Here is a 25,372-nt window from a genome sequence, read left to right as displayed (position 1 = left end):
CATTTCCTGATGAAAATATCGGTGATGAGGCGACGATCAGCGAATCAGAACAAGGAGAATCGTAAAAAGTGAGAGGCTGAGGATAAAATGCGGAGGAGATTGCTCACCGCGGTTGAGAGTCTTCGCTTCAGTGACAGTACGAAACAGAGCTTTGGTTTGGTGAGGTCTAGACTTTAGTCTACCAATGGTGACGCATACTGAAATTCCATATCTACCCCCGCTTCATAGCCCGGCCCGACCCGGCCCGGTAAAAAGCCTATTCAATTAATTACAGTTGAAAATTCCATTGGCTTGGCTTTTAAACCCACGTTTTCACCGGAGTAGATCTCATACTCCACATTCCCTATTCTATCCCTAATAGACACTATCACAACTTAATAAAATAATGTTATATAATATTACCACTACTTGACCATCGCTTACATATTATAACATTATTTTATTAAGTTGTGAGTGTGTATTAGGGATGGAGTAGGGAATGTGGAGTAGGAAATCCGCTCCGCGTTTTCACAGCTCCACCTTCAGCTTCTTCAACAAACACAAATCAATCCTGCATCTGAAACCGACGAACCAACCCAAATTCTGAGTGAGCTCCGAAACGATGTCGTACGACGACGACCAGTAGACCTTCGAGCACACCCTCGTCGTCCGCGAAGTCGACGTCTACAAGATCCCTCCCCGCCCCACCAGCGGCGGCTACAAGTGCGGCGAGTGGCTCCAGTCCGACAAGATCTGGTCCGGCCGCCTCCGCGTCGTCTCCTGCCACGTTCGCTGCGAGATCCGCCACGAGGACCCCAATTCCGGCGACCTCTTCGCCGCCTTTTTCGTCAATCCCGGCCAGCGCGATGCCGCCTTGTTACGATCTTACCTCGTGACTTCCCAATTTCGATCGCAACTACCTCAACAATTCAACAAATACAGAGTAACAACGATAAACTCAATAATTGGAACGATTTAAACGGTAGGAATTATATTCAACGTAATCAAAGAGGAGTGTAGTACAAATTGAAGGAATTGAACGTAAGAGATGAACGATAACAATAAACGACAACAATGCTAGATCCACGACCTCAGCATCATGAACAATCACACGACTCCACATGCTTTGGATAAAGGTGGTGGTCCCTTATATACCCGATTCCTCACGCGTCTCGTGCTTTACTCTGCCACCTCAGCCTCGCCACCTCAGCACGCCAACTCGGATGAAACATGTGCTCTTATTAGACGCAACTCAGCTTATTTAATATCTACTAGCCACCTATCGCGCCACAACACACGATAGTAATGTTGCATGCATGTATGGATGGAGCTTCAATGATCATGCATGCAACAAAGCCTCCCCCTTAAGGTTCCTTGTCCTCAAGGAACCAAGGGAATCGCTCCTTCACAACATTTGCAAACTCCCAAGAGGCATCAGCCGGAGACTTGCCTGCCCAATGAATTAGCCATTTTGTATCTGCTTGATTGTGTCTTTTCACCATTTTCTGTTCCACTATTGCTGTACAAATTGAAGGAATTGAACGTAAGAGATGAACGATAACAATAAACGACAACAATGCTAGATCCACGACCTCAGCATCATGAACAATCACACGACTCCACATGCTTTGGATAAAGGTGGTGGTCCCTTATATACCCGATTCCTCACGCGTCTCGTGCTTTACTCTGCCACCTCAGCCTCGCCACCTCAGCACGCCAACTCGGATGAAACATGTGCTCTTATTAGACGCAACTCAGCTTATTTAATATCTACTAGCCACCTATCGCGCCACAACACACGATAGTAATGTTGCATGCATGTATGGATGGAGCTTCAATGATCATGCATGCAACAAAGCCTCCCCCTTAAGGTTCCTTGTCCTCAAGGAACCAAGGGAATCGCTCCTTCACAACATTTGCAAACTCCCAAGAGGCATCAGCCGGAGACTTGCCTGCCCAATGAATTAGCCATTTTGTATCTGCTTGATTGTGTCTTTTCACCATTTTCTGTTCCACTATTGCTAGAGGCACGACATCATTGATATGAGAAATGTTGGGTAGATCGGCTACTGGTCCAGTAGGTTATGTGCCGGGCTTCAACAAGGACACATGGAATACATCATGGATTGTAGTCGAGGAGGGCAGATTGAGCTTGTAAGCAACCTTACCAATCTTGTCCACCACTTGATAAGGACCAAAATATTTAGGCTCGAACTTGTGATGCTGTCCTCTTATGGATCTCTGCCTATAGTCTTGCAACTTCAACCACACCCAATCTCCTATAACATACTCCTTATCACTTCGATGCTTATCCACCTACTTCTTCATACGGTCAGTAGCCTTAGAAATATTTCTTTTGAGGATGTCTATCATCTCCTCTCTCTCTGTCCCTGAGGGCAATATCTACAGCCTCTACATTAGAATCCCCGGGTAGATAGGGAACATGTAGTGGGGGTGCATATCCGTATAATGCCTCAAAATGGGTCATTTTAATACTGGAATGGAAAGAGGTATTGTACCAGTATTAAGCCAATCCTAACCACTGTGCCCAAGAGTGAGACTTCTCCCCTATGGTGCACCTTAAGTAGCATTGCTAGCATCTATTCACCACTTCGGACTGGCCATCTGTTTCAGGGTGGTGAGCAGTAGAGTAGAGAAGATCCACACCCAATATAGTCAAGAAGTCCCTCCAGAAAGACCCCACAAATATTGATCCTCTGTCACTCACTACTTTCACAGGCATTCCATGAAGCTTAAACATAGAATCTAAGAATACCTCAGCCACCTTTTTAGCAGTAAAAGGGTGAGATAATGCCATAAAATGGGCATATTTGCTCAGCCTATCAACAACCACCATTATAGATTTATAGTATCCTTTCCTTGAGACTTTGGAAGTGCCTCAATGAAGTCCATGATTAGGTCAGTGAATAAAGCAGTAGGCATGGGCAAGGGCTGCAGTAAACCAGCTGGAGAAGAATTACCTGGCTTGTACTTGACAGATAACACAAAGCCTTACAAACTCCCTCACCTCCTTCATCAATTTTGGCCAATACAACAGTGCAGAGATCCTTTTATAGGTACCCAAGACTCCAGAGTGGCCAGCCAGAGCAGATTCATGAAAAATGGTCAGGATTTGAGCCTTAAGCTGTAAGTCATTCCCAACTACCAGCTTCCCATGCCTCCTTAACTCCTCCTTATTCCAACTGAACTTAGGATGTGAGGCTTCATCCTGCTTTTTCTCCTTTAATATTTGTTGAATCTGCAAATCTTTATTCCAGGAAGCCTTAATATTGGCTATTAATTCAAGAGGAACCACATAAGAGGTCAGAGCATATGTAACACTTCAGGTACCGTACCCTGGATAAAGCATCAGCTGCAGAATTTTCCACACCTCTCGTGTATCTGATCTCATAGTCAAAGTGCATCAACTTGGTCATCCAGGCTTGCTGAGTGGGAGTTGTTAATTTATGCTCCCCTAGATACCTCAAGCTTTGATGATCAGTGAGTATAACAAATTTCTTACACTGGAGATAATGATACCACTTTTTCACAGCCATTAATATTGCCAGTAACTCTTTTTCATACATAGACATAGCTTGATATTTAGGGGATAGTGACTTACTTATGAAGGCTATGGGGTGTTTTTCCTGCATCAGAACTGCTCCAATTCCCACCCCAGATGCATCTGTTTCTACCACAAACTCTTCGGTAAAGTCAGGCAAGGCCATCACAGGAGCTGTAACCATGGCATTTTTCAACTTCTCAAAGGCCTCCTGAGCTTCTTTTGTCCACTTGAACACTGCACCTTTTATCACTTCTATCAGAGGTCTAGCCATCAACCCATAATTGTATACAAATCTCCTGTAGTACCCTGTTAGGCCTAGGAAGCTCCTAATGTGTTTGGCCGTTTTAGGCTGAGGCCAATTTTTAACAGCCTCAATCTTTCCCTCATCAGTGGCAACTCCCTCCTCAGATATGACATGCCCCAGATATTCAATCTTCTTACATCCAAAACTACATTTAGACCTCTTGGCCAGCAAGCAATGTTCCCTCATAATTTCCATCACCACAGTCAAATGTTGTTCATGTTCCTCCTTACTTGCACTATAGATTAATATATCATCAAAGAAAACCAAAACAAACTTCCTTAGCTGCTCTCTAAAGACAGTATTCATCAAATTTTGAAAAGTAGCTGGAGCATTTGTTAAGCCAAATGGCATAACTAAGAATTCACAATGACCTGAGTGTGTTTTAATGGTTGTTTTATGCACATCCTCTGGCCTCATTCTGACTTGCCAATACCTAGAACGCAAATCTATTTTAGAAAACCATGCAGCCATTCCTAGCTCATCAAGCAGTTCCTCAATAACTGGTATAGGATATTTGTCCTTCACTGTAATGGCATTCAAAGCCCTGTAGTCAACACACATCCTCCAAGATAAGTCCTTTTTTATTAAGACAATAGGACTAGCAAAAGAGCTTTCACTGTGCCTTATAACCCCTGCCTCTAACATTTCTGCAATCATTTTCTCAATCACATCCTTTTGCTAAGATGCATACTTATAGGGCCTAATATTGACTGTTTCTGCCCCTTCCTTCAGAACAATATTGTGGTCCTGCTCTCTCTGAGGTGGTAGCTTCCTTGGCTCTTCAAAAAGGTCATTATACTTCTCCAAGCAATGACGGACGGAGGTGGGGTCGAGCAGGGTCGGCCGACCCCACCATCGGTCCATGGTGATGCTGGGAAATTTCATTTTGTCAGTTCACCGTCCCACAGTAGCTTCTCTTTCGACCCCACGGCAGCTCCGGCTCGAAAGAGAATTAAAAAATGAATTTTTTTTTGGATAATTAGAGAAACAGAGAGATGGAGAATACTATTACTACTACAAACACGGTGAAAGAATAACGTGACAAAGTTTGAATTTTGCAACTACAAAGTTTGTTTTGGAGAAAGAATTAGGAAAAGAATGGCGTGGAACCGTGGAAGTGGCTCTTGGAGAAGAAGAGAGACACCTTTATTTTGTAAAGTGGATCAAATAAATTTTATTTTTAAATCCTAGTTATTTTTATATTTTAAATTTGTTAATACTTCATTTAATATGCGTTATGCGTGTTTAGGTACCACTAAAATCGGTATACATTATAAAAATAACTTTTATTTGATACTATTGTTAATTAATTTTATCTGTAATTTGCTTTTGATTTTATTTATAGTTTAAATACAACTAATAATAATAGATACAAATATTTTGAAAAATAAAAAATGTAAAAATTTGTTTGTGTGGTATGTTCCTTATACTTTAAGATATAGATATTGTACTTATCGACTATTTTGTACTCCGTCCCAGAAAGATTGTCCCATTTCCTTTTTCACACTCGTTTTGCAAAAATAATAATAAATAGTTAAAGTAGAGAGAGAGTAAAGTAAAAGAGAAAATAATGTAGAGAATAGTCATACCTACACTATTCTTTCTCTTATTTTACTCTCTTTCAACCAAACCTATTTATTATTATTTTTGCAAAACGAGTACAAAAAATGAACTAGGACAATCTTTCTGGGACGGAGGGAGTAATAAACAATAGTGCTATTTGGTAGTAATATTTAAAAAAAAATACTAGTTATTTAATATATTATATTTAAAGATAAATATTTTAATTATACATATATATATACTAAGTATAATATATCATTAATTCTTATTCATATCCGACCCCACGAGTTTTGCTTTCTGGATCCGTCATTGTCTCCAAGATCATAGTGAGATTTGGCCATAATTCTTCCACACTGGCCTGACAGCAGCTACCAATTTTTTCTTCCACAGAAGGCATCCACTGATTGTCTTTTCTTTCATCCCCATCTGCTTCCTACTGATTTAAGATATGCAGGCAATGAAGCTGCTCAGTTTTTAGTGATCACAACTCTCCTTGTAACTTCATTTCTTCTCCCTCCACTTCAAATACCATACTGAGCTTACTGAAATTCCATTTAATCTCACCCAAGGTGGACAGCCATTCTCCTCCTAATATAAGATCATAAATTTCCAGATTAATGATGTAGACTTCAGCTTGAAACAATGAGCCCTGCATCTCATCTCCCACTCTAGGTTGCTGCATTTTTTATTACACTGCAAAATCTGCTCATTTGCCACCTCAACCGCTTTAGAACTGGAGTGAGCTCACAACTGATTTTCATAGCCATCTTAGAACTCAAGAAATTATGGGTGCTCACTGTGTTAATTAGTATCTTAAGAGCTCTTTTCTGACATATTCCCCTGATCCTCATGACTTGAGGCCCATCCTTTCCCCACAAAGCATGCAATGATAACTGCAGATCAACTCCTTCATCTCCATTCTCCTCTGCCTATGCTCATTTCTCTTCCAACTCCTCTCCCCTTGCTAGCTTTGCCAATTCTATCAAGTGTATCACATAAGATTTCCTATTAGAACATTTATGGTCGGGAGTGAACTTTTCAGTACACCAAAAACACTCCTTCTTAGCCCTTTTTTCATCCAACTCCTTAGGAGATAAGTGTGTACTAGCTCTAATTCCCCCAAAACGATTACCATCCCTATTTCCTCCACCAAAATTGCTTGAATTTCCCACTGGCTTGTTAGTAGTTGTGACTGCCATGGGTTTACTATTTGAGTAATAGCTATTACCCGATGATGCACTACTTGGTACTCCTTTAGGCTTAACACCGAGAGCCTTAACGGTCAGCTCTTGTAACTTAGCCAATGAATATGCCTTTGCTAATCCTTTTGGCCTAAACATTCGCACCGGCATCTGTAGCTCATCAACTAGCCCAGACAAAAAGAAGCTCAACGCCTGATCTTCTCTAATACCAGCCCTCGGAAACAACTCATCAAACGCATCCATATAATCCTGCAATGTCCCCTTCTGCTTGAGATTCCGCAGATCTGAGAGAGGATCTTCGTAAGCTTGAGCTCCAAATCGAGCTGCCAAGGATGAAATATAGCATGTCCAATCCACATACGCCATATCACCATGCAAACTCTCGAATCCCCTGTGCCATTGCATAGCTCTGCCTTCGAGATGCACTGCCGCGACTCTCACCCTCTCCTCCTCCGGCACCTTCGCCACCTGAAAAAAGTATTCCGCCCTCAACACCCATCCCTCAAATCCAGCTCCATCGAACTTAGGGAACTCATAGCGTGTAGATCTCCAATCATTCTTCCCTTCTCTCAAACCTCCACCACTACTACCTTCTCCATTTTCCGCCGCAGCTTTGTTCTTTAGATTCTGTAAATTGAGCGCTGCAATTGCGTTCGTAATTTGATCAAGCTTCCCACTCTGATCCTTCGTTGATTTCTCCAACAGATCAAGCTTCCCATTCTAATCCTTCGTCGATTTCTCCAACAATTCACCCACCCGTTTTCTACCAGATTCTCCACCAGATCCATCACTTTCCTCTCCATTTCCATGCTTCGCGTCACCGACCCAACGTCCGGAGATCGAATGCTCTGGATACCACTTGTTACGATCTTTCCTCGTGACTTCCCAATTTCGATCGCAACTACCTCAACAATTCAACAAATACAGAGTAACAACGATAAACTCAATAACTGGAACGATTCAAACGGTAGGAATTATATTCAACGTAATCAAAGAGGAGTGTAGTACAAATTGAAGGAATTGAACGTAAGAGATGAACGATAACAATGAACGATAACAATGCTAGATCCACGACCTCAGCATCATGAACAATCACACGACTCCACATGCTTTGGATAAAGGTGGTGGTCCCTTATATACCCGATTCCTCACGCGTCTCGTGCTTTACTCTGCCACCTCAGCCTCGCCACCTCAGCACGCCAACTCGGATGAAACATGTGCTCTTATTAGACGCAACTCAGCTTATTTAATATCTACTAGCCACCTATCGCGCCACAACACACGATAGTAATGTTGCATGCATGTATGGATGGAGCTTCAATGATCATGCATGCAACATGCCGTCGAGCCCGTCCTCGATTCCTCGCGCTACTTCGTGCTAAGGATCGATGGGCGCGGGAAGCACTCCTTCATAGGGCTCGGGTTCAGTGAGAGGAATGAGGCGTTTGATTTCAATGTGGCGCTGTCGGATCACGAGAAGTACGTCAAGAGGGACGGGGATTAGGAGGCCAGCGCCGGCACCGAGGTTGCGAAGATGAGGAGGATCATGAGACATAGTGGACTGAAGAATGAACCAGGGTGTAGCTGGATCGAGATCCAAGCTGAGGTGCATATGTTTGTAGTGGGGGATAAAGCTCATCCACGGCTTGATGAGATATATGAGAAGATGGATGTTCTAATGGCTGAGATGAAACCTGACATTGATGTGTTGTTTGATGTTATGGTGTACGAGGATGAAAGAAGGTGTGCCCACTAATTTAGTGTCTTGAAAAATATCCAAGGATTTTCAAACAATTCATTTCTTGATTTCTTCTCTCTTTTCTCTTGTTTCTACTCCTAGTATACTAGCTAGCCTGCATTTGTTAATTGACTCATCATTTTGCAGAAAAAGTTGCTTTTTCTAGTAGCTTTTAAGCTAAGACAGCTTAAGCAATTAGAGTATGATGATTTATGTAAATTATTTGTAAAAATTGTGTTTACATCCGTACGAAAATTGAGGCAATAATAAAATAGTTTTATTGGATAGATGTATTAAGCATGTAGTCTCTTACTACACAAGCAGAAGTATTTCGATTGATAACAAACAGAATTCATGATACACCAAAGTCAGCCTATAATTAGAAATCAAGAAGCTCATGTTTTCCAATAAAAAAATCTACCAGTGATTCAGAAGAAGCAATCTTCAAGAGGCTTCAATCTTGCGGTGTCCTGCTACGAAAATTGCAGTGACCTGCTAAGGGAACAAACTTTGGCGTCAAGAAAATCGCAGTGACCTGCTAAGGAAAAACGAATATCATCTTCATCTGAAATGGGAAACGTGTGCATCGTTCGACTAAACATTACACGAAGTGCAGCTAACAGATCATTCTATAAATGAATTGTTAGATGCACTCAAAGAAGGTACTTTACTTACCATAGTTTAATCTTTAGCAACTCGTACAATCAAGCCGCTAGGTGTCTGAATGGTTTTGAGCTGACCCGAACCTATTAGATCTCGTAGATGAAATCTCATATCCAGAGGAGAAAATCTCAGGCGCTTAACCTCCAAAGCAGCCATCATCATCTCCTTGTATTTTCTTCGGCTTAGAAGAGACATAAGCTCCTTCCTTCCCTAAAGTGTTGAATAAACCAAAAGCATGAGACCAGTATTATGTCATACTTATGTGCATTGTATTACTTCTTCAATCCTCACAAATAAATTGAGAGCCCACTGATATAGGTGAAGCGGAAGCAGTACTAAGAATGAGGTTGTGATCACACTCAAATCAAATTTTGAGCAATGCAATAATCAAACACCAATATCTAACAATTAGAGCAACGACTTTTACTAGATATTCAGGATAGAATTTAATCTCTCAATAACTGCCTAGGAGCTGCTTTCCTAATTCAACAAGTCAATGTTTTTCCAAGAAAAATTTCTTGCAAAGCATGTCTTGGAGTATGAGCTGCAAAATCTCCCTTGCAGTATTGTCTTAATCAATGAAGCTTTCCCGCAAAAAAGAAAAAAACTGGAGAATCAATTGTTTACAGATCGAAACATCTCATTGTTACCTGTGATAGACCTTTGAGTACTGAGCCAATGTTTGGAATTGAAAACCAATACATGTTCTGATCAATAAGTTGGCGAATCTAGAAGGAAACTGCAATGGTTAAAAAGCAATATAACAAATCGGAAAATGAGAGCAAAATGTCACATCTAAAAGTCTAAAGCACCATGGTTTAGTGATTCGAAATCAATTAAGTAAAATTCAAGTGTTAGATTAAAATAAATATAGTTATACTTACAAGAAGCCCAGCACTAATTAAATGAGAGATATGGTCCTCTTTCACCTTTCCCCCTAACGACAGAAAAGACCACTGCAAAGCAACCAAGATCCGCGTCAGCCATATCACCTTAGTCGATAACTTATTACATATTGTTGAACAAAATACAGATAAGATTCTAAGCATGGATAGTCAATTTTTTTGAATCACATAAGTTTGAAAGAAGGGTCGGAGTTCTGGCGTTGGTAAACTACTGAGGAGTGGGGACGAAAAGGGAAACCCAGGAGCCAATAATCAGCATTCCTCGAGCACTAGCATAACGAGTCAAAAACTATAACTATTTATCAGTTCAAGATATAGTGCCAAACAAATGCTGGATCTGCTAGAATAGATAGACTGTACATTGACTATCAAGCAGGCCAAGATAAAATTGGTCCACTCGGAAAGAGTGCAGTTACTATTGATTTATATGTAAAGTCGCATTCACACAGTTATCAATACAACATAGTCAAGGTCCCCATATCATCCAAGGAAAACTCATAAAGTAACTAGCATAAACTGCTTGGCCAAGCAGTTATACACACTGATTGAGGAATAGATTACAAACCAGCTCTTGATGACCAATGCTGGTTTCAAGCTTGGACTGTAGGACATGAATCTTGAACCACTCAAAAACTACAAGGTCATTTTTGCTGTTTTCTTCCATCCTTTTCACAACACGTTCAATCTGTGCATGGTCAAAGAACACCCTAAATTAATCATCTCTGAGCATGAGGAAGATTCACATGTAAATTTCAAGGATAAGGGCCTTAATAGGGGAACTAGGATTCATACTATTTGGCATCTGTTACACATAGATAGCAAGGAGCAAGGACTTCAACAAAAAATAAAAGCAAAAATTGTCCTCCTGATAATACGGTTGCTATAACAAAACATAATACATTTTTTTTCCAACAAATAAACACTACTTATAAGAATAAACCAGATTTAAACACCCAACAATGGGACCTTTCAGAACAAGCAACTAATGCAGGGACTAGAAAACAGAGAGGAGTCCAGATGTTTTAAGCTATATTTTCCCATGACATTTCTAACAATTATAAACAACATACTAAAGATAAGTGTTGGGGCTAAGCATTTTAGCCTCTCAATATTAAATTCTGAGAGCACCTATCAACCGTAACCACAGGTTTGGAAAGCCAATGAAAAACTAACTTAGCTTCAGGAATTTTTAGGCTGTTCACGTGTTAAGTATAAATTTTCAAACGTGAAACTACATGGTGCTAATCCATGCCACTATGCAACTCAACAAACCACCTTTAGAAAGAAAGAGAAGGAATACAAAAGATTAAGACAAGCATGATTAGTTACACATAAAGGACTGTTCGACGAATCACGACTTGGCTGGCTTCTTTAAATATATGGAACCAACCTGACTGATGTAGTCATCTATAAACATTATGGCATGATCATCCTGTCCAGTGTTTAACTTAAATATCCGAACCACTTTTTCCCTCTTAAGAGACTGCACAATATGAGAGATAAGACAATTAGTTCAATTGGGAAAAAGGAGTACGATTCCAATGAAGCAGAAGAATAGAAAAAACCAAGTTTAAAAAGTAATGAAGAGTGAAAGACAGGAGAGTGGTAGAGTTGATCACAGACAACATCATTTTTTCCCATCACTAGAGGAAACTTATGGACACACACAAGGTGACTATGGAAAGACAATAATGCAAATCAACGGAGAAACAATGTTTGTGTATACATTGATATTCTGAGGAAGGGAGAAGAAAGGGGGTATCAGATCATAAATTATGATTTCGAACTAACTAGTTTAAACAGGGGATTAATAATACACCACTGAAGGATTTTTGCATCGACAATAATGCATGTTAAACAAAGTTCCTTCCGGTTTAAGTAAACAAACAACTAAAGAAACCATTAATGCTTACCGGAGAAACCACCTCACCTCTATTTCCCTATCCACTTCAGTCCTATTTTTTATGCTGCTGTACAACTGCGACTGCAAGACAAAAGGAGGAACTGAAACCTGAAGACACGCAGAGTTATTGGCTGAAAGCAGTGGAAGTAATACTATTTGGTAGGAGTAATACAATGTCTTTGGCAGCACTGAATTCGACCAACAGCAACATATTAGCATGTTTCAGTAGCAAGATCACTGAACCAAATTAAGCTGAAAAATGCACAGATATGGCATTCTAGTACTAAAGTCTGTCTTTTTTAGTCGAGATCGCAATTGATAAATTTTAATTATCAGATCATATAACATAATGAGATTTACAGAAGTGTTTTGACACGTTGAATATAAAGCTATAAACCCAAAATAAGTAAAACAACTAAAAATTCAGCATCACAATCTTCAAAAAAATTCTTGAATCATCTACCATTACATGAAGTAAATAATTTTTTGTGACCAATTAAATTAGTTCAATAACAAAATAAAGTTGAAAACATTACCTTTTGAATGTGAGGGAACTGAGCACGCATCATCCGAAGCGCCATCAGTGTATCACTGAATGCAAAATTGTCCTCTTTACGCCGCCCCAAAAAAAAATCACAATCAAACAACGTGAGAATTACCGACCTCGGAAAGAAATCCTAAACGAAAAATCAAGCCTCAACAGTAAAGGGTGGAATAAAAACGGTTTTTCCTCTACCTAACGAAAGAGAATGTGAATTTACAACATCGTTTTCGGATTGGGGCTCTGGTTCTTCATTCCGCCGACGCTTCCTGCTTGTTGATGGCTCCGATTCCGGGATTTTGTTGCTCATATTTCTCCCACGGAATCTTTCTAACCAACTCTTTTCCTTTTGATTTTGTTTCTTCTCTTCGTACTGTATTTTCCGAGAGATTTCAGAAAAATGAGTTATATTCGCTGACCTTTCGTAATTTGACATTAATTTCGAGGTCCTTTTTTTTTGGGATGGAAGCATGCGTATTTTTCAGAATAAGAAATTTTTTATTTTTTATTCTTTTTTTTTATTATTTTTTTTATTATTATTTCTCTTCCACCATTTATTAACCGACTGAATTACCCTTCACATATTTATTCATAATTTATATAAAATCATCCCACCCTACCCGCCTCTTTCTACAAGCAAACCCGCCTCCACCCTTTCCTATCTCTTCTATGGCGTTTTTGGAGGGACTAAAAATACATATGTACAATATATTGTAGTCCAGCTTTTGAATCTCTTCCTTCTCTTTTATCTTTTCCATATAAAATAATATAAAATTGATAACTTGATTAACAGAGAATTCATACTGTTTTGTATATCTCTTGTTCAATAGAATATATACATATTTTCTCACTTTTTGGAGACGGCAGACAACAAAAATATGTATATTTATATTGCATACGCATATATAAAACAAAAAAATTTGTATATATTCCTTATAATTGCCGTGGAGGAGAGAGTGTATATATATTGGGTATACCTTGCAGAAGTGGCAAGAAGTGGAGAGAGTATACATCTATTTTGAATCCCTTACAAAAATGTTGTAGAGGAGAGCAGAAGAGGGTGGAGGCAAGTTCGAATGATTTATATAAATTGTGATTGTGAATAAAAATGTGAAGGTTAATTTTGTCAATTAACAAATGGTGGAAGAGAAATAATAATAAAAATGAAGAAAAAAAGGATAAAAAATAAAAAATCCCTCATTCTGAGAAATACGCATGCCTCGATCTCATATAACGAAAGGTCAGCAAAATTAATGTCAAATTACGAAAGGTCGGCGAATATAACCCTTTTTTCCGAAATCTCTCGTATTTTCCTATTCAAAAGTGGACTTATAATTTTCTCTACCAAACGAGCCTTTATAAGTGGAGTACTAGTAGAGCATCCACAGTCGGGCGTCCTATAGCGGATAGCCCGCCCTAGCACCCTATCCTCCGCCACATCAGCATTTTATCCTCCAACTTATTCACCTGCCGTAAGACGCCCTATAATTTTAACTCTTATTTTGTAGTATTTGTTTTTTTGTTTTTTATGTTTGCAAATATATCAATTAACAGAATAAAAATATAAAAACACCACAAATTAAAGGCATATCCTATTGTCAATATTTTTTTTTTACATATTTTATGCTTGCAAATATGAAAATCGTCGGAATTTATTATTGAATTTAAAGAGAAATTGAGATGGGAAAGACAGTGGAGTGAAAGGTGAGAAATGAAGTTAAAAAATTGGTGATATATATAGAAGAAAATACAAAAAAATAAATTAAAATGAAAAATATGTGCATAGTCCGGATTATCGTCCTTACCCCCTGCAATGGGGCGGAGGATAGGCCGGACTATGCAAAAAATGGTTCATCGTCCGCGGACTATGCATAGGACGCGGACTAAGGAAATCGCATAGGGCAGGGTGCTACAGTGGCACCATAAGACGCGCCCGGTACATAGAGCAGGCTTTAGGGCGCTCCACTGTGGATGCTCTGTACTAGTAGTAATGTAACAGAATGCATTATTACTATTACTTGAACTTGAACAATAAATTAACCATATGATTTTAAACAAGTCGAATAAATTTACTACGTTACTATTCAACAATTGAAAAGCAACTGGAAATTTGATTTTAGAATTGTTGCATGCTATAATCAAACATTTTCTCAAAATTCAAATATAATTAAAATTCCAAAAATTCCGGCTATAAAATGATTATAAAAAGTTCAGACTACATTTGAAATTCTTCCAAAACTTCAGACCATAAAATATACTCTAGTAGCGATACTTATTAAATCAATAAAAAAATTTTTACACAGCATACTATTTCACTTTAATGAAATTTTATTTTGACATTCTCAAAATCAACGGAATTTGTTCATTCGATTATGCTTTCACATAAACTTTTCTCTTGTGACAAGAAGTCTTCTGCATTTGTTAAAACCAATGCAAAAATGAAACCAATGCAAAAAAAAAAGGGCAAGCTTTGAGGTGAGTGCAACAACATTCAGGGCAAAGAAGTGCACAGTAATTTATACTACTATAACTAATGGTGATTCTAATCTCTGACAAACTTCAATTCATTTAATATCTAAAAAATCTGCTTTCAATACAGTAGTAAGCAATCAAGTGCTATATAATGGTCAGATTAACCAGTGCTTAATTACCAGCCAAGAAAAACCAACTCCCTCCAGCTACATCTTCCTTCATTTATGCCTACGACTCTCTCAACAGGTAATGCAACTACCTAATCCCACGCAAATATCAAATTTGTATCAGGGAGGGAATACAGGTACGTGATATAGTAATCAGACTCGAACACGATAGAACCAGATTGCAGACTGAGCTCTCTTTAAGCAGCTTCTTGTACCAGAAACTCTTAGAATAAGAATTGGCCCTTTCACGTAGATTTTAACTTGGACGAAGTGGATGCAAGATGAGATAGTGTCTTGTGCCCAACAAACATCAAGAACATTCCCAATAAGCCGAGTGCCTTCAGTGTGGTAAATAGGTCCAACTGCAAGAGGAAATAAGAGAAATATTATGAGTTACTCTTTCTCACATTCGTAATTTAATAGCACAAAATGGAACAAGAATAGATGATTTATGAGCAGGTAGAACATGGAATTTTCAAGATTCATAAATTTTTCTTCGTGCATAAATTTCCACATAAAAGATCAGTGATATTGCATGTTCAGTAATCAGAATATTGAACATAAAAACATCAGCAGCAATATGCAAGTGCATGGAAAATGAGTAAGACAGATTTGAGATTGATCCTGCAAAAATTACAACACCAGAAATACAACAAGATCTTGAGCTCTGTATAAAAGAAGACCCCATTGAATGCACTTTAAAAATGCAAAACCATCAGCACAAGAAGAATCATTTCAAATGATAATCATTTTTAATATAGTAATACATAAACTACAATCAGAGGAAATTTAAGAGACAGACCTTTAACCAAAACAATGCATAGAGTGCCAGAACTGCTGCAATTCCCAGGTGGAAGAGAAGGGCAAAAGTTGAAGGGACAGTTGCTTTGGGGAAATTCTTGAGGTTGGCACGAAGCTGAACGAGCTGCACGACCACAAGAAAAAGTAGATAGTTTTAGCAGTGGCGATATAAAAAGGAGATGGGTACATTGAAAAAATATCATCCATCCACTTGTGCAAGTCATAAGAGGAAAAATTTAAGTAACAAGTACCCCAGCCAAGAAACCGAAAAATGGTACGAGTACAAGGCCCAAGAAAACAAGAGAAAGCTCCTTAGAGGGACGCTTTTCTGGAGCCCTGAATATGTGAGCAATCTCTGGCTTAGGCCCATATCTGGAGTATGGGTCAACAGGTTGTGGAGGAGGATGGGCGGCCTTTTCAGGTGCATCAGGGAGATCTAATTCTACATAGCCCAGATGTTGCAAGAAAGAATTCTCCTGAAATAGACCAAACCAAGGTATTTTATGATAGTGTAAGCAATCGATCCTAAAAGTTAATTGGGAGCTAAAACACAAAATATCAAATGAAATGCTTTTTCAGCCGGAGAAATTTACCATGCCAGAGTCTCCAACTGTAAGTTGGATATCGTATCTACCAGATAGGTAGAAAAACTTTTCAACTAGCCCCAGGAAATCCTACAAGATCAATAAAGTTAAGACACAATAACAGAAAATGATATAGGTCTAAGTGCAGGATATATTACATCAATGACCTATCGTATTGCGTAAACATACAGTAATCTCAAACTGGAAGCACATATAGTGGGAGCAGTTATATTCTAAAACATAAAAACTGTGACCTATTGTATTGAGTAAATAGCAGAATTTAACTCAGTTCATTTGCATGCAAGTGGTAATAAAGAACTTAACTAGTATTATCTCAAACTTCTTCCCTGAATTTCCCACCAAGAAGATGTGATCAACTCCACTTTCATGTCGCAACTTGAGGAACGCCTGAACAGAACATGGACTTAGACAAACTTCAAATAAGAAATAATTCAGTCCAATTTATAAAGACTAGAATGGCAACCTGGTGGGGCTTGAAAGCATTTCCAGAAGGAGTGGTTAGGTCAAAGGATAGCCTCAACTTCTGGAGATGATTAGCTGATAAAGTAACATCATTGCTGCCTGGTAATGTTAGCCTGAATTACATGACAGAGTATAAGAGCAGCAGAGCAAATAAAATAGTACTGCAGTAAGGTGATGACCAGAGATACAATAAGATAAACAAACCCCAGTCAGCTACATCCCGAATCACGCTAAAAATGCTGATGGGGAACAGGAACCAACGAGAAAGCATCAAAGAGAGGTCGGGAGTTCACAACTCAAGTAAGCTTTGCATAACTTGAGATATGAAAATGCAGCCAACATATGAGAGTCCACAAAGTGCATAATGGGTGCAGAAAGAGTTCAGGGACATAAACATAAAAAAGTTCAAAAGCATAGAAAATAATAGATACCAGCATAGTAAACACAAAGCAAAAAAGAAGACTATCACAATATAACAGTCATAACAAGAGAAGCTAAGGGTTTACTTTTTCTGAGTCTCTATACTTCCATGGTCACTGTCAAGTATAACAATCTCTGCATTGCCAATCTTGATAACCCCGGTTATATGAACAAGCACTCTAGTTCGCCCACCAGTCACATAGGCTTTCTTATGTTCTGGGTTGTCAAATACAATCTACAAATGACAAATGCAGCTAGAAAAGGTAAAATATGGAGAGAAGAGGAAGATTGTATTCACTAATTGAAAGAATGAGAGATGATACAGTAAAGGAGATGAACTTTACACCTCAAAAGAAAAAACATAGCTTCCAACATCAATATTTTTTGGCAACGTTTCCAAGACATGCATTCCACTGACTGCATCGAATTTTAGCTTCTGCGTCATTGAAATAAAAAAGCCCTTAGTTAAAGGTGTCTGAAACATGAATTTATGAAAGTGACTCTTTTGTAAGTTAATTATTAAGAAATTTCCAGCTTCATATAAGTCCTCTGCTAAATAGAATTACCTGGTCAATGACAGAAGCATCTTTTGAACCAGAGACAAAAATCTGAATGAGCCTGACTGACAGAGTAGGAGCTGGAGAACCCAATACAGTGCTGACCCGAACCTAAGAAAACATTGAGAATAAGTACAGGCCTCCACATTTGCAACATTGGAAAGAACACCAGGAAAATCTCAAATAACACAATCAACTTCATCAATTATCTACACAATGATTCTGTTATACAGATATAACATGGGCAAAAACTTCATGCACACTGACACACTAACATAACATCTGAAGTTAAAGCTTGATTCCAGATTCCAGTTTACACAAGTGCATAGTAAAGAGAAAACTGAAAGAAAGCAACTGACTGCTATGCAATAAAAAATTTATTTAGAGTACAAAACTATTGGATTGTAGACCTTAAGTTGATCTTTCTTGGTGACTGAAATGACAGTAGCTGGCAGAGATAAAATCAGAGGAGTGGATTCCCTGGAGCAAAAATGAGAAGATATATTAGAGTTACTAGGAGTTAAGTACAAAGTATAACAAGAGAAACTACAAAAAATATCTGAGTTATATATTTCTAATCAGGACATGCTTTATTGTATGAACGAAAGCCTAAAGAAGGTTAATTTCAAAAACACTTGCCTAATGTTTTCCAAGCAACTCAAAGCATCAATTTGGTGATACAAATCTTGGGCACTTCCCGGAATTCCAACACCGAGGAAGAATTTTGCCAAGCCCAAAATTTTATCTCCAGGAAGCTGCAAGTTGAAATCTAAGTTTATGTGTAAAAGAAGATATAATTTACAAGAAAACCAAGTTACACAAGGAATTCCAAGTATCTGGAAAGTGGAGATAATCAAACATACATTCAAATTTTCAGATGTGACTGCTGCAACAGCTGTGATTCCACGGACTACTGAAGCAGAGGCTGAAAGAGGACTCTGATGTCCCAGTGCACCGACATGTTTCTCATCAAAGTAATAAGTTCCATCATCTGAGAGAAGTACATCAAGCAGAAAAATGAGTAAAGAATAGCACACTGTAATGTTTGACTTAAAACTCTTTGCTAGTATCACTGGATTCAGTATAGATAACAGAAGGTTTAGCATAAAGAGAAAAGTTGCCTAAGTAGGACCCTGTGGCAGTATCAGAATACGAGTTCAGTTTTCATCACCCCAGCTGCAAGCATCAGGACATCTACATAGATCAGACCTTTTTAGGACAGTATACTCTAATATCAAGAGAAGTTGGTATGGGAAGGAAAAAAACTTCCCAGAAGATGGAAGACAGAGGCTTCAAGGCAAGCATATATAACCATGGAGTGGATAACACGTTAAGAGACCTTCTTCACCATGGTTAACACTTTCAGTTACATCCACTAGGTTATCATGTTCCGCTTCTTTTATGGTGGGTAAATGGGAACTATTTCTCTAGCACATCTTCCTATATATAAACCATAAGTGGTATACCCATATGACCTAATCAGGTGAGAAACAGAATAAGTGACATTTAATCAGACAAAGGTTAGAATTTGTTAACCAATTAAAAGGTATCTACTATAATTCGTCTACACTGCATCCTTAATACTTATCATATATATGAGCACCATTTAGAAACAATAGAAGAATGTCCTAACTCCTAATCCTTTTAAATAGACTAACTTTATAGTGACCTTGTACCAATAACAATGGTGCTTAGTATAAGCTATTGAGCATGGATAAAAGAAAAACAAATATATTAAAAAGGGTAGGAAAACAGAGAGGCCCCTACCGTATCTTTCAATGCCGTCAAAGAGCTTCAGGACGTCATTTTTCAGCGTTGTAATCTGGCATTGCAAGCAGACTTAGATCAGAATATCAGCTTATTAGACATGGAAATTGAATAACTACTTCCGTGTGGCATAAATTCCACAATCACGTTCTTAATGCATTTGGTATATCTAAACAGGCATCAATCGTCTAACTCTAATTTACTGTCAAGGTACTCAAAGGCTATGACATGTTATTTACAGCCTTGATAGTAACGGTATAACTTCACAGAATTGGTAAGTGAGAAACTCAAAAAATCAACACTAACCAGGGAATTGTCAATCTGAGGAGTTGCTAAAGAAATAACTCCAGCCAGGGCTTCAAGTGCTATCCCTGTGAAATAAAAGCTGCGTAGATAAACAATGCTGATAGAGTACTACACTACTACTACTACTACTACTAAAATGGCTACAGAAATATACTCCAGTACATAAACATCATCTATCGGTTGAATCAAAAGGGTTTGTGTTTAGCTAGCATATGTACTTTATATCAAGAGGACGAGTTAAATACCAGCAGCATTGTTACTAGACTCTGGATTGTTGGAATTAAGACGCCACCTTCCATCACTCTGACCAAGAGCCTGATAGGAAAGGACATAAATTTAGGCATTTAAGGAATTCCAAGTAAATGGGGAGCATGTCAAGTGCTATCTCTTAGGACGCTTGCAGATCAATACATCTTGTCCCGATTCTACCTTTATCGAGCGAAAAATTCTATCAGCATCTCCGAGATGAACATCCACTTCAGGCGTATGTTCCTGATACCAAATGAATAGAACATGTGAAAAGATTCAATGCAACAGAAAAGGAGAATAAGAAATGAAAAGCTAATTGCTTGTCCAGAACCTAGTGGAAGTGTGGACAGCGGAAATCGTACAAAAATTTACACATGGCAGCAAATGAGCGGTATAAGGAGTTTATATTAAATCATATATAGTTTTATTCTCAACATGGGTATACTTTTGTAGCCAAGTATGAATCAAATGAAAGAAATCTTAACAGAAAGATGAACTCTTTTACCTTCAAAAGCACTAATCCTCCAATAGAATAGTAAAAATCAATAAGCGAATTGGCACCATTTAGAGAGCCCTTAAGTTTAGACTCAGTTCCCTGTGGACCAAGAACATAAGGGTGAGAACAATAATCTTCACATCAAACAATTGTAGCTGATGGAAGAAAGATCTTTAATACCCGAAAAGCCTCACTATTGAGGTCACACTTCAGTATGCTGTTAACTCTTAGTGCATGGAAATAATCCTTTGAGGCTGAAGAAGTAGACTTTAAGGTGTGCGCCACAGAAGCACAGGATGAAGTTGTTATATCATGCTTCTTTTCAATCCCAAGAACCTTAAACGTCTTTAAAGCCTCATATGTCTCCTCCAAACTGGAAATAGTGCAACAGAGTGAGATGGCCAACAATGTTAAACCGCATATGTTAAGTGGTATAGTTTTAGCAAGCAAGGCAGAGTAATGATCAGCATCAGGGAATATACAGAGGAGACAAGCAATAGAATATTGCACAAAATCAGTCCTTTGGAGCGAAACACTGAGCCAACGTTTATGCAAATCCCAATTCAAACACAAAGTAATCCAAGTACTCCTATTATTTTTTATAAAAAGATGGGAAAGAACACACAAGAAAGAAAGGAAGACACTATGGAGGACAGCGGGCAGTTGAAATGGATATGCAGCTTGCATATAAGAGTCAGAAGAGCCCCCCACCGCAAACAATAAACAAAACTTGCAAAGTGTGAATAGAGACCCAATCGAGAAGGAAACTGTCTTGAGAAAGGCGATCAAGGCAAATCACGAATTCTGCTAATTAGCTAAAAACTCGAAATTGGAAGCTCAAACTTACTAGACAAGACTGCTTGCTAAACTAATCTTCTATTATAATAACAGATCTTCCAATTCATCAATGACCATGAAAAAAAATCTCAGAACCTAGAATTTGCGAGTCAAATACATCGCTAAGGGCGTGGGTTTAGAGAGGGTTTAGGACCGACCTGCCATAAGATCCATCAGCAGGAGAAAAGAGCTCCAATGCCGCAGATCGATGAGATTCCGAAACCGGGCTGAAGACGGCCGATTCACAGCTCACGGCGAGCACCAAAATCGCTAATAGCAGTAATCCTAAATATCGCGCCATTCCTGATGAAAATATCGGCGATGATCAGTGAATAAGAACAAGGAGAATCGTAAAAATTGAGAGGCTGAGGATAAAATGCGGAGTAGATTGCTCACCGCGGTTGAGAGTCTTCGCTTCAGTGACTGTATGAAACAGAGGTTTGGTTTGTTGAGGTCTAGACTTTAGTCTACCAACGGTGACGCATGCTGAAATTCCATATCTACCCCCGCTTCTTAGCCCGGCCCGATAAAACCTATTCAATTAATTACAGTTGAAAATTCCAGTGGCTTGGCTTTAAACCCACGTTTTCACAGCTCCACCTTCAGCTTCTTCAACAAACACTAATCAATCCTGCATCTGAAACCCAAATTCTGAGTGAGCTCCGAAACGATGTCGTACGACGACGACCAGGAGACCTTCGAGCACACCCTCCTCGTCGTCCGCGAAGTCGCCGTCTACAAGATCCCTCCCCGCCCCACCAGCGGCGGCTACAAGTGCGGCGAGTGGCTCCAGTCCGACAAGATCTGGTCCGGCCGCCTCCGCGTCGTCTCCTGCCATGCTCGCTGCGAGATCCGCCTCGAGGACCCCAATTCCGGCGACCTCTTCGCCGCCTGCTTCGTCAATCCCGGCCAGCGCGACGCCGCCGTCGAGCCCGTCCTCGATTCCTCGCGCTACTTCGTGCTAAGGATCGAGGATGGGCGCGGGAAGCACGCCTTCATAGGGCTCGGGTTCAGTGAGAGGAATGAGGCGTTTGATTTCAATGTAGCGCTGTCGGATCACGAGAAGTATGTCAAGAGGGACGGGGATAAGGAGGCCAGCGCCGGCACCGGCGGCGCTGAGGTTGGGGATGAGGGGCAAATTGATATACATCCCGCTGTCAATCATAGGCTTAAGGTAGTTTCCTTAGCTTTCTGCTTCCAAATTTTTTATTTTGAAGTTGATTTCTTAGGTTTTGGGGTTTAATCTTAACAATGTGGCTCTGGATTGATCTGGGAAATCCGCTGTGTAATTTCTCAAATTATTCATTGTTGCCATTTTAGGCCATTCCTCGTGATGATTATTGATTGATGCATATTGCTTTCGCACAATGAATTGAACTTTTTGATAGTTTTTGGATTGGTTTCCCCTAATATTTAGGAACTTAATGAATTCTTTAACTTGTTTTTGGAGTTACTTGACTTTTTTCTGTGCTTCTTTTGGCTATTAACATACCAATCAAAGAATTTATTTTTGCTTCGATTTGTTTTTGGACGTTTCTTTATGTGATCTTACGAATGGACTTCAGATTGCAGTCCTATATTTGTATTCTAGTGAAAAAACTACTACTACTATTTGCTTGTGTCTTCAATTAATGTATTTTGATAGTTAAACAACGTCTTTTCTTCTTGTTCTGCAATTCTTAAGAAGCTCGTCTTATTTTACATCTTACTGGGATAGGAAGGGGAGACGATTCGGATAAATGTGAAAAATAAACCTGCAAGTGGAGCAGGCATGCTTTCGACTGCAGTTGCAAAACCTAAAGCTCTAGGTCTTGCTCCCCCGCCTGCTGGAGCAGTCAAAATTAGGTCTCCTCTTCCTCCTCCTCCAAATGATCCCGTTGCTGCTAGGCTGGGTGGCGGCCATGGCAGTGCTCTGAATGTTGCCCAAGATAATTCAAGGCACTCTAGTGATGCTCTGTCCGATCTTTCTCAACTTGAGGTATGCACTGTCTTTTGCAACTGGTCTAGAGCTAGTATGAGCTTTCATAGTCCTTTTTTTCCTTTCCATATGTGATTAATCATTAATGGTTCGAGTAATCAATTTCCATCCTTCACTTGTTTGCTGGCTTGATTTTGTTTCTAAAACAACTTAAAGCATTATTTCTACATTTTCTATTAGTAGTATTTCTTTTATATTCCACATTCTTGATAGGTTATATACCAAGTTATACTGATTCATTTCCTTAGTAGAGTGAGATAAATGCATGAGAATCCTCTGAAAACTGAAGGTAGAATTCTTAATCATTAATAGAAAGTTCAGCATTGTGAATCTATAGCTAGTTGATTCTCTATTGATTTTGCATTTGTCGTAAATCAGCAGCATGATTTAGATGGTAACAGATGAGAATCTGTTAGAGAGGTCTACGACTTGGAGTGGCAAACCATACATTTCTGTTCTTTTAAATATCCTCTCAGCGAGTGATTCCTTGCCCGTAGATTCTCTTTGGTAGTTGTGAAAGTATTACATAGGCCCGCCACTATGCTGATCGAACATTGGATCGGTTGAGCTCTCACCATTGTGAAATGAAACAATTCTGAGTGCGTGGAAGCATTAAGTTTATTGTTCTCCATTTTCTTTGGTTTAGTTTCAAGATCGTGAGGCACACTGCATTTGATTTCACATGTGAATTGTTTGAATTTGCAGAAGAGCCTTCCGTCGAGTGGCGGATCAGGGACTCCTCAAACCTCTGCAGCCGGCTGGGCAGCATTTTGAAGATCTTAAAGGTTGGAGCTTTTTGTAACAAAATGAGAAAATATGGGAAAATGTGGGGAGAGATGTCCTAAATATTTGTTTAGTTATTATACGACCATCTTCAAATATAAATGTGTATTTTTCATGTACCCTTCGGTTATCCTAATTTTAACATTGGATATTTACACTCTACATTGTCTGTGAACTGTAAGAACAAAATTGTGAAGTGTTTTTTGCTGAAAAGTACTGCAAGAAAACATCAAAACTTAATCCTTAAACATTCAGAAATTGAAATTTGAATGGTGTCAGTTGTTCAATGGTACTAGCTCCAACATTTTGGGGCTTTGAATATTGGCTTAGAGATTTATGCAATAAGGCTTTCACATGAAACTCCTTAAAAAAAATCTTGTTGAGTATCTACAGTTATATACCCTATTATTATACCTTGATAATCATTTTTAATTTAATAAAAGTGAAAAAAACTATATATATATATATATATATATATATATATATATATATATATATATATATCTTAATTTGGTGGATTAAATCTGTTAAGTACAAACTCATCCCACACATTGGAAGTTTGAGGGAAATAACTGCAAGTTAAACATATAAATTTAAATTAAAGAATAAATATAAATATATATATATATATAACAAAAAATAAATGTTATAAAATGGGTCAAAAATAGAACACTTAATCTTTTTATAGGCCCATCTATTTTTCGATTGAATACCTAATTTGTAATCTAGCATTATGAGTGGCCCAAATTAATGAACTTATTTTCTACAAATGCATCTAAGGTAGTATAAACATAATAGCATCCACATATGTGCTCTTAAACAAGAGCACGGAGGTGGGTTCAGACCCACTTTTACTCCTTATCCTTAGCTAAAAGCACAACACCCACATCCGTGCTCTTCTGCAAGGACAAGCTCAAGGGTCCCACCATTCTATTATTCAATTTAAATACTCCAATTACTAAAATCATTTCTGCATTATAAAAATACATTAAAAAATAAAAATTACATAATTAAAATCCTAAAAAATAAAAATTACATAACTAAAATCCTAAAAAATAAAAATACATAATTAAAATCCTAGAAAATAAAAAAATACATAATTAAAATGT

General features: G+C 38.6%; 3 protein-coding genes and 1 pseudogene across 9 annotated transcripts; 2 read left to right on the top strand and 2 right to left on the bottom strand.

The window, feature by feature from the left end:
- Positions 1–601: 601 nt before the first annotated feature.
- Positions 602–8,187, top strand: LOC125223537 (annotated as a pseudogene).
- Positions 8,188–8,606: 419 nt separating this feature from the next.
- LOC125223536 (serine/threonine-protein kinase 19 homolog) lies at positions 8,607–12,771 on the bottom strand. 7 transcript variants are annotated; one of them, XM_048126726.1, is made up of 9 exons: positions 12,559–12,768; positions 12,359–12,432; positions 11,850–11,930; positions 11,310–11,402; positions 10,485–10,604; positions 9,899–9,970; positions 9,665–9,742; positions 9,027–9,224; positions 8,607–8,889 (listed from the first exon to the last, which is right to left on the bottom strand). In XM_048126726.1, the coding sequence occupies exons 1-8, from the start codon at positions 12,671–12,673 to the stop codon at positions 9,033–9,035; spliced, it is 825 nt and encodes a 274-aa protein (XP_047982683.1). In that variant the 5' UTR covers positions 12,674–12,768; the 3' UTR covers positions 8,607–8,889; positions 9,027–9,032. The 7 variants fall into 7 exon arrangements, with proteins under 7 accessions (XP_047982683.1, XP_047982684.1, XP_047982680.1 ...); XM_048126727.1 differs by having other exon boundaries at positions 8,607–8,886; positions 11,850–11,903; XM_048126723.1 differs by having other exon boundaries at positions 8,607–8,886; positions 12,559–12,767.
- A 2,140-nt stretch (positions 12,772–14,911) lies between these two features.
- On the bottom strand, positions 14,912–21,976 carry LOC125218646 (dolichyl-diphosphooligosaccharide--protein glycosyltransferase subunit 2-like). The gene is made up of 20 exons (XM_048120363.1): positions 21,899–21,976; positions 21,661–21,805; positions 20,846–21,038; positions 20,675–20,764; positions 20,350–20,412; positions 20,166–20,235; positions 19,921–19,985; positions 19,615–19,669; positions 18,711–18,838; positions 18,487–18,602; positions 18,258–18,327; positions 17,857–17,958; positions 17,637–17,726; positions 17,377–17,525; positions 16,872–16,983; positions 16,712–16,795; positions 16,397–16,477; positions 16,055–16,279; positions 15,805–15,927; positions 14,912–15,364 (listed from the first exon to the last, which is right to left on the bottom strand). The coding sequence occupies exons 2-20, from the start codon at positions 21,801–21,803 to the stop codon at positions 15,248–15,250; spliced, it is 2,076 nt and encodes a 691-aa protein (XP_047976320.1). The 5' UTR covers positions 21,804–21,805; positions 21,899–21,976; the 3' UTR covers positions 14,912–15,247.
- An 82-nt stretch (positions 21,977–22,058) lies between these two features.
- LOC125218648 (uncharacterized protein At1g03900) lies at positions 22,059–24,425 on the top strand. The gene is made up of 3 exons (XM_048120364.1): positions 22,059–22,676; positions 23,220–23,480; positions 24,186–24,425. Exons 1-3 carry the CDS (start codon positions 22,173–22,175, stop codon positions 24,252–24,254), a joined length of 834 nt encoding a protein of 277 aa, XP_047976321.1. The 5' UTR covers positions 22,059–22,172; the 3' UTR covers positions 24,255–24,425.
- Positions 24,426–25,372: the final 947 nt, after the last annotated feature.

The sequence above is a fragment of the Salvia hispanica genome, chromosome 4 (assembly GCF_023119035.1).
Source record: "Salvia hispanica cultivar TCC Black 2014 chromosome 4, UniMelb_Shisp_WGS_1.0, whole genome shotgun sequence".
Classification (NCBI taxonomy): domain Eukaryota; kingdom Viridiplantae; phylum Streptophyta; class Magnoliopsida; order Lamiales; family Lamiaceae; genus Salvia; species Salvia hispanica.
Note: the sequence above shows the minus strand (reverse complement) of the source record. Positions and strands in the feature narration are given on the sequence as shown.

Bases quoted from the DNA above. Each gene is read 5' to 3' on its own strand.
- LOC125223536 (XM_048126726.1), bottom strand. From the start codon at position 12,673: ATGAGCAACAAAATCCCGGAATCGGAGCCATCAACAAGCAGGAAGCGT. The intron at 11,931-12,358 runs GTAATGTTTTCA...GCGTGTCTTCAG, and splicing joins AGTTCCCTCACATTCAAAAG to GTTTCAGTTCCTCCTTTTGT. The intron at 9,971-10,484 runs GTTTGTAATCTA...GTTGCTTTGCAG, and splicing joins GCATTGGTCATCAAGAGCTG to TGGTCTTTTCTGTCGTTAGG.
- LOC125218646 (XM_048120363.1), bottom strand. From the start codon at position 21,803: ATGGCGCGATATTTAGGATTACTGCTATTAGCGATTTTGGTGCTCGCC. The intron at 19,670-19,920 runs GTTAGTGTTGAT...TTGCAATGCCAG, and splicing joins CTCAGATTGACAATTCCCTG to ATTACAACGCTGAAAAATGA. The intron at 15,928-16,054 runs GTACTTGTTACT...GTGGTCGTGCAG, and splicing joins TTTTCGGTTTCTTGGCTGGG to CTCGTTCAGCTTCGTGCCAA.
- LOC125218648 (XM_048120364.1), top strand. From the start codon at position 22,173: ATGTCGTACGACGACGACCAGGAGACCTTCGAGCACACCCTCCTCGTC. The intron at 22,677-23,219 runs GTAGTTTCCTTA...TTACTGGGATAG, and splicing joins CTGTCAATCATAGGCTTAAG to GAAGGGGAGACGATTCGGAT. The intron at 23,481-24,185 runs GTATGCACTGTC...TTGAATTTGCAG, and splicing joins CCGATCTTTCTCAACTTGAG to AAGAGCCTTCCGTCGAGTGG.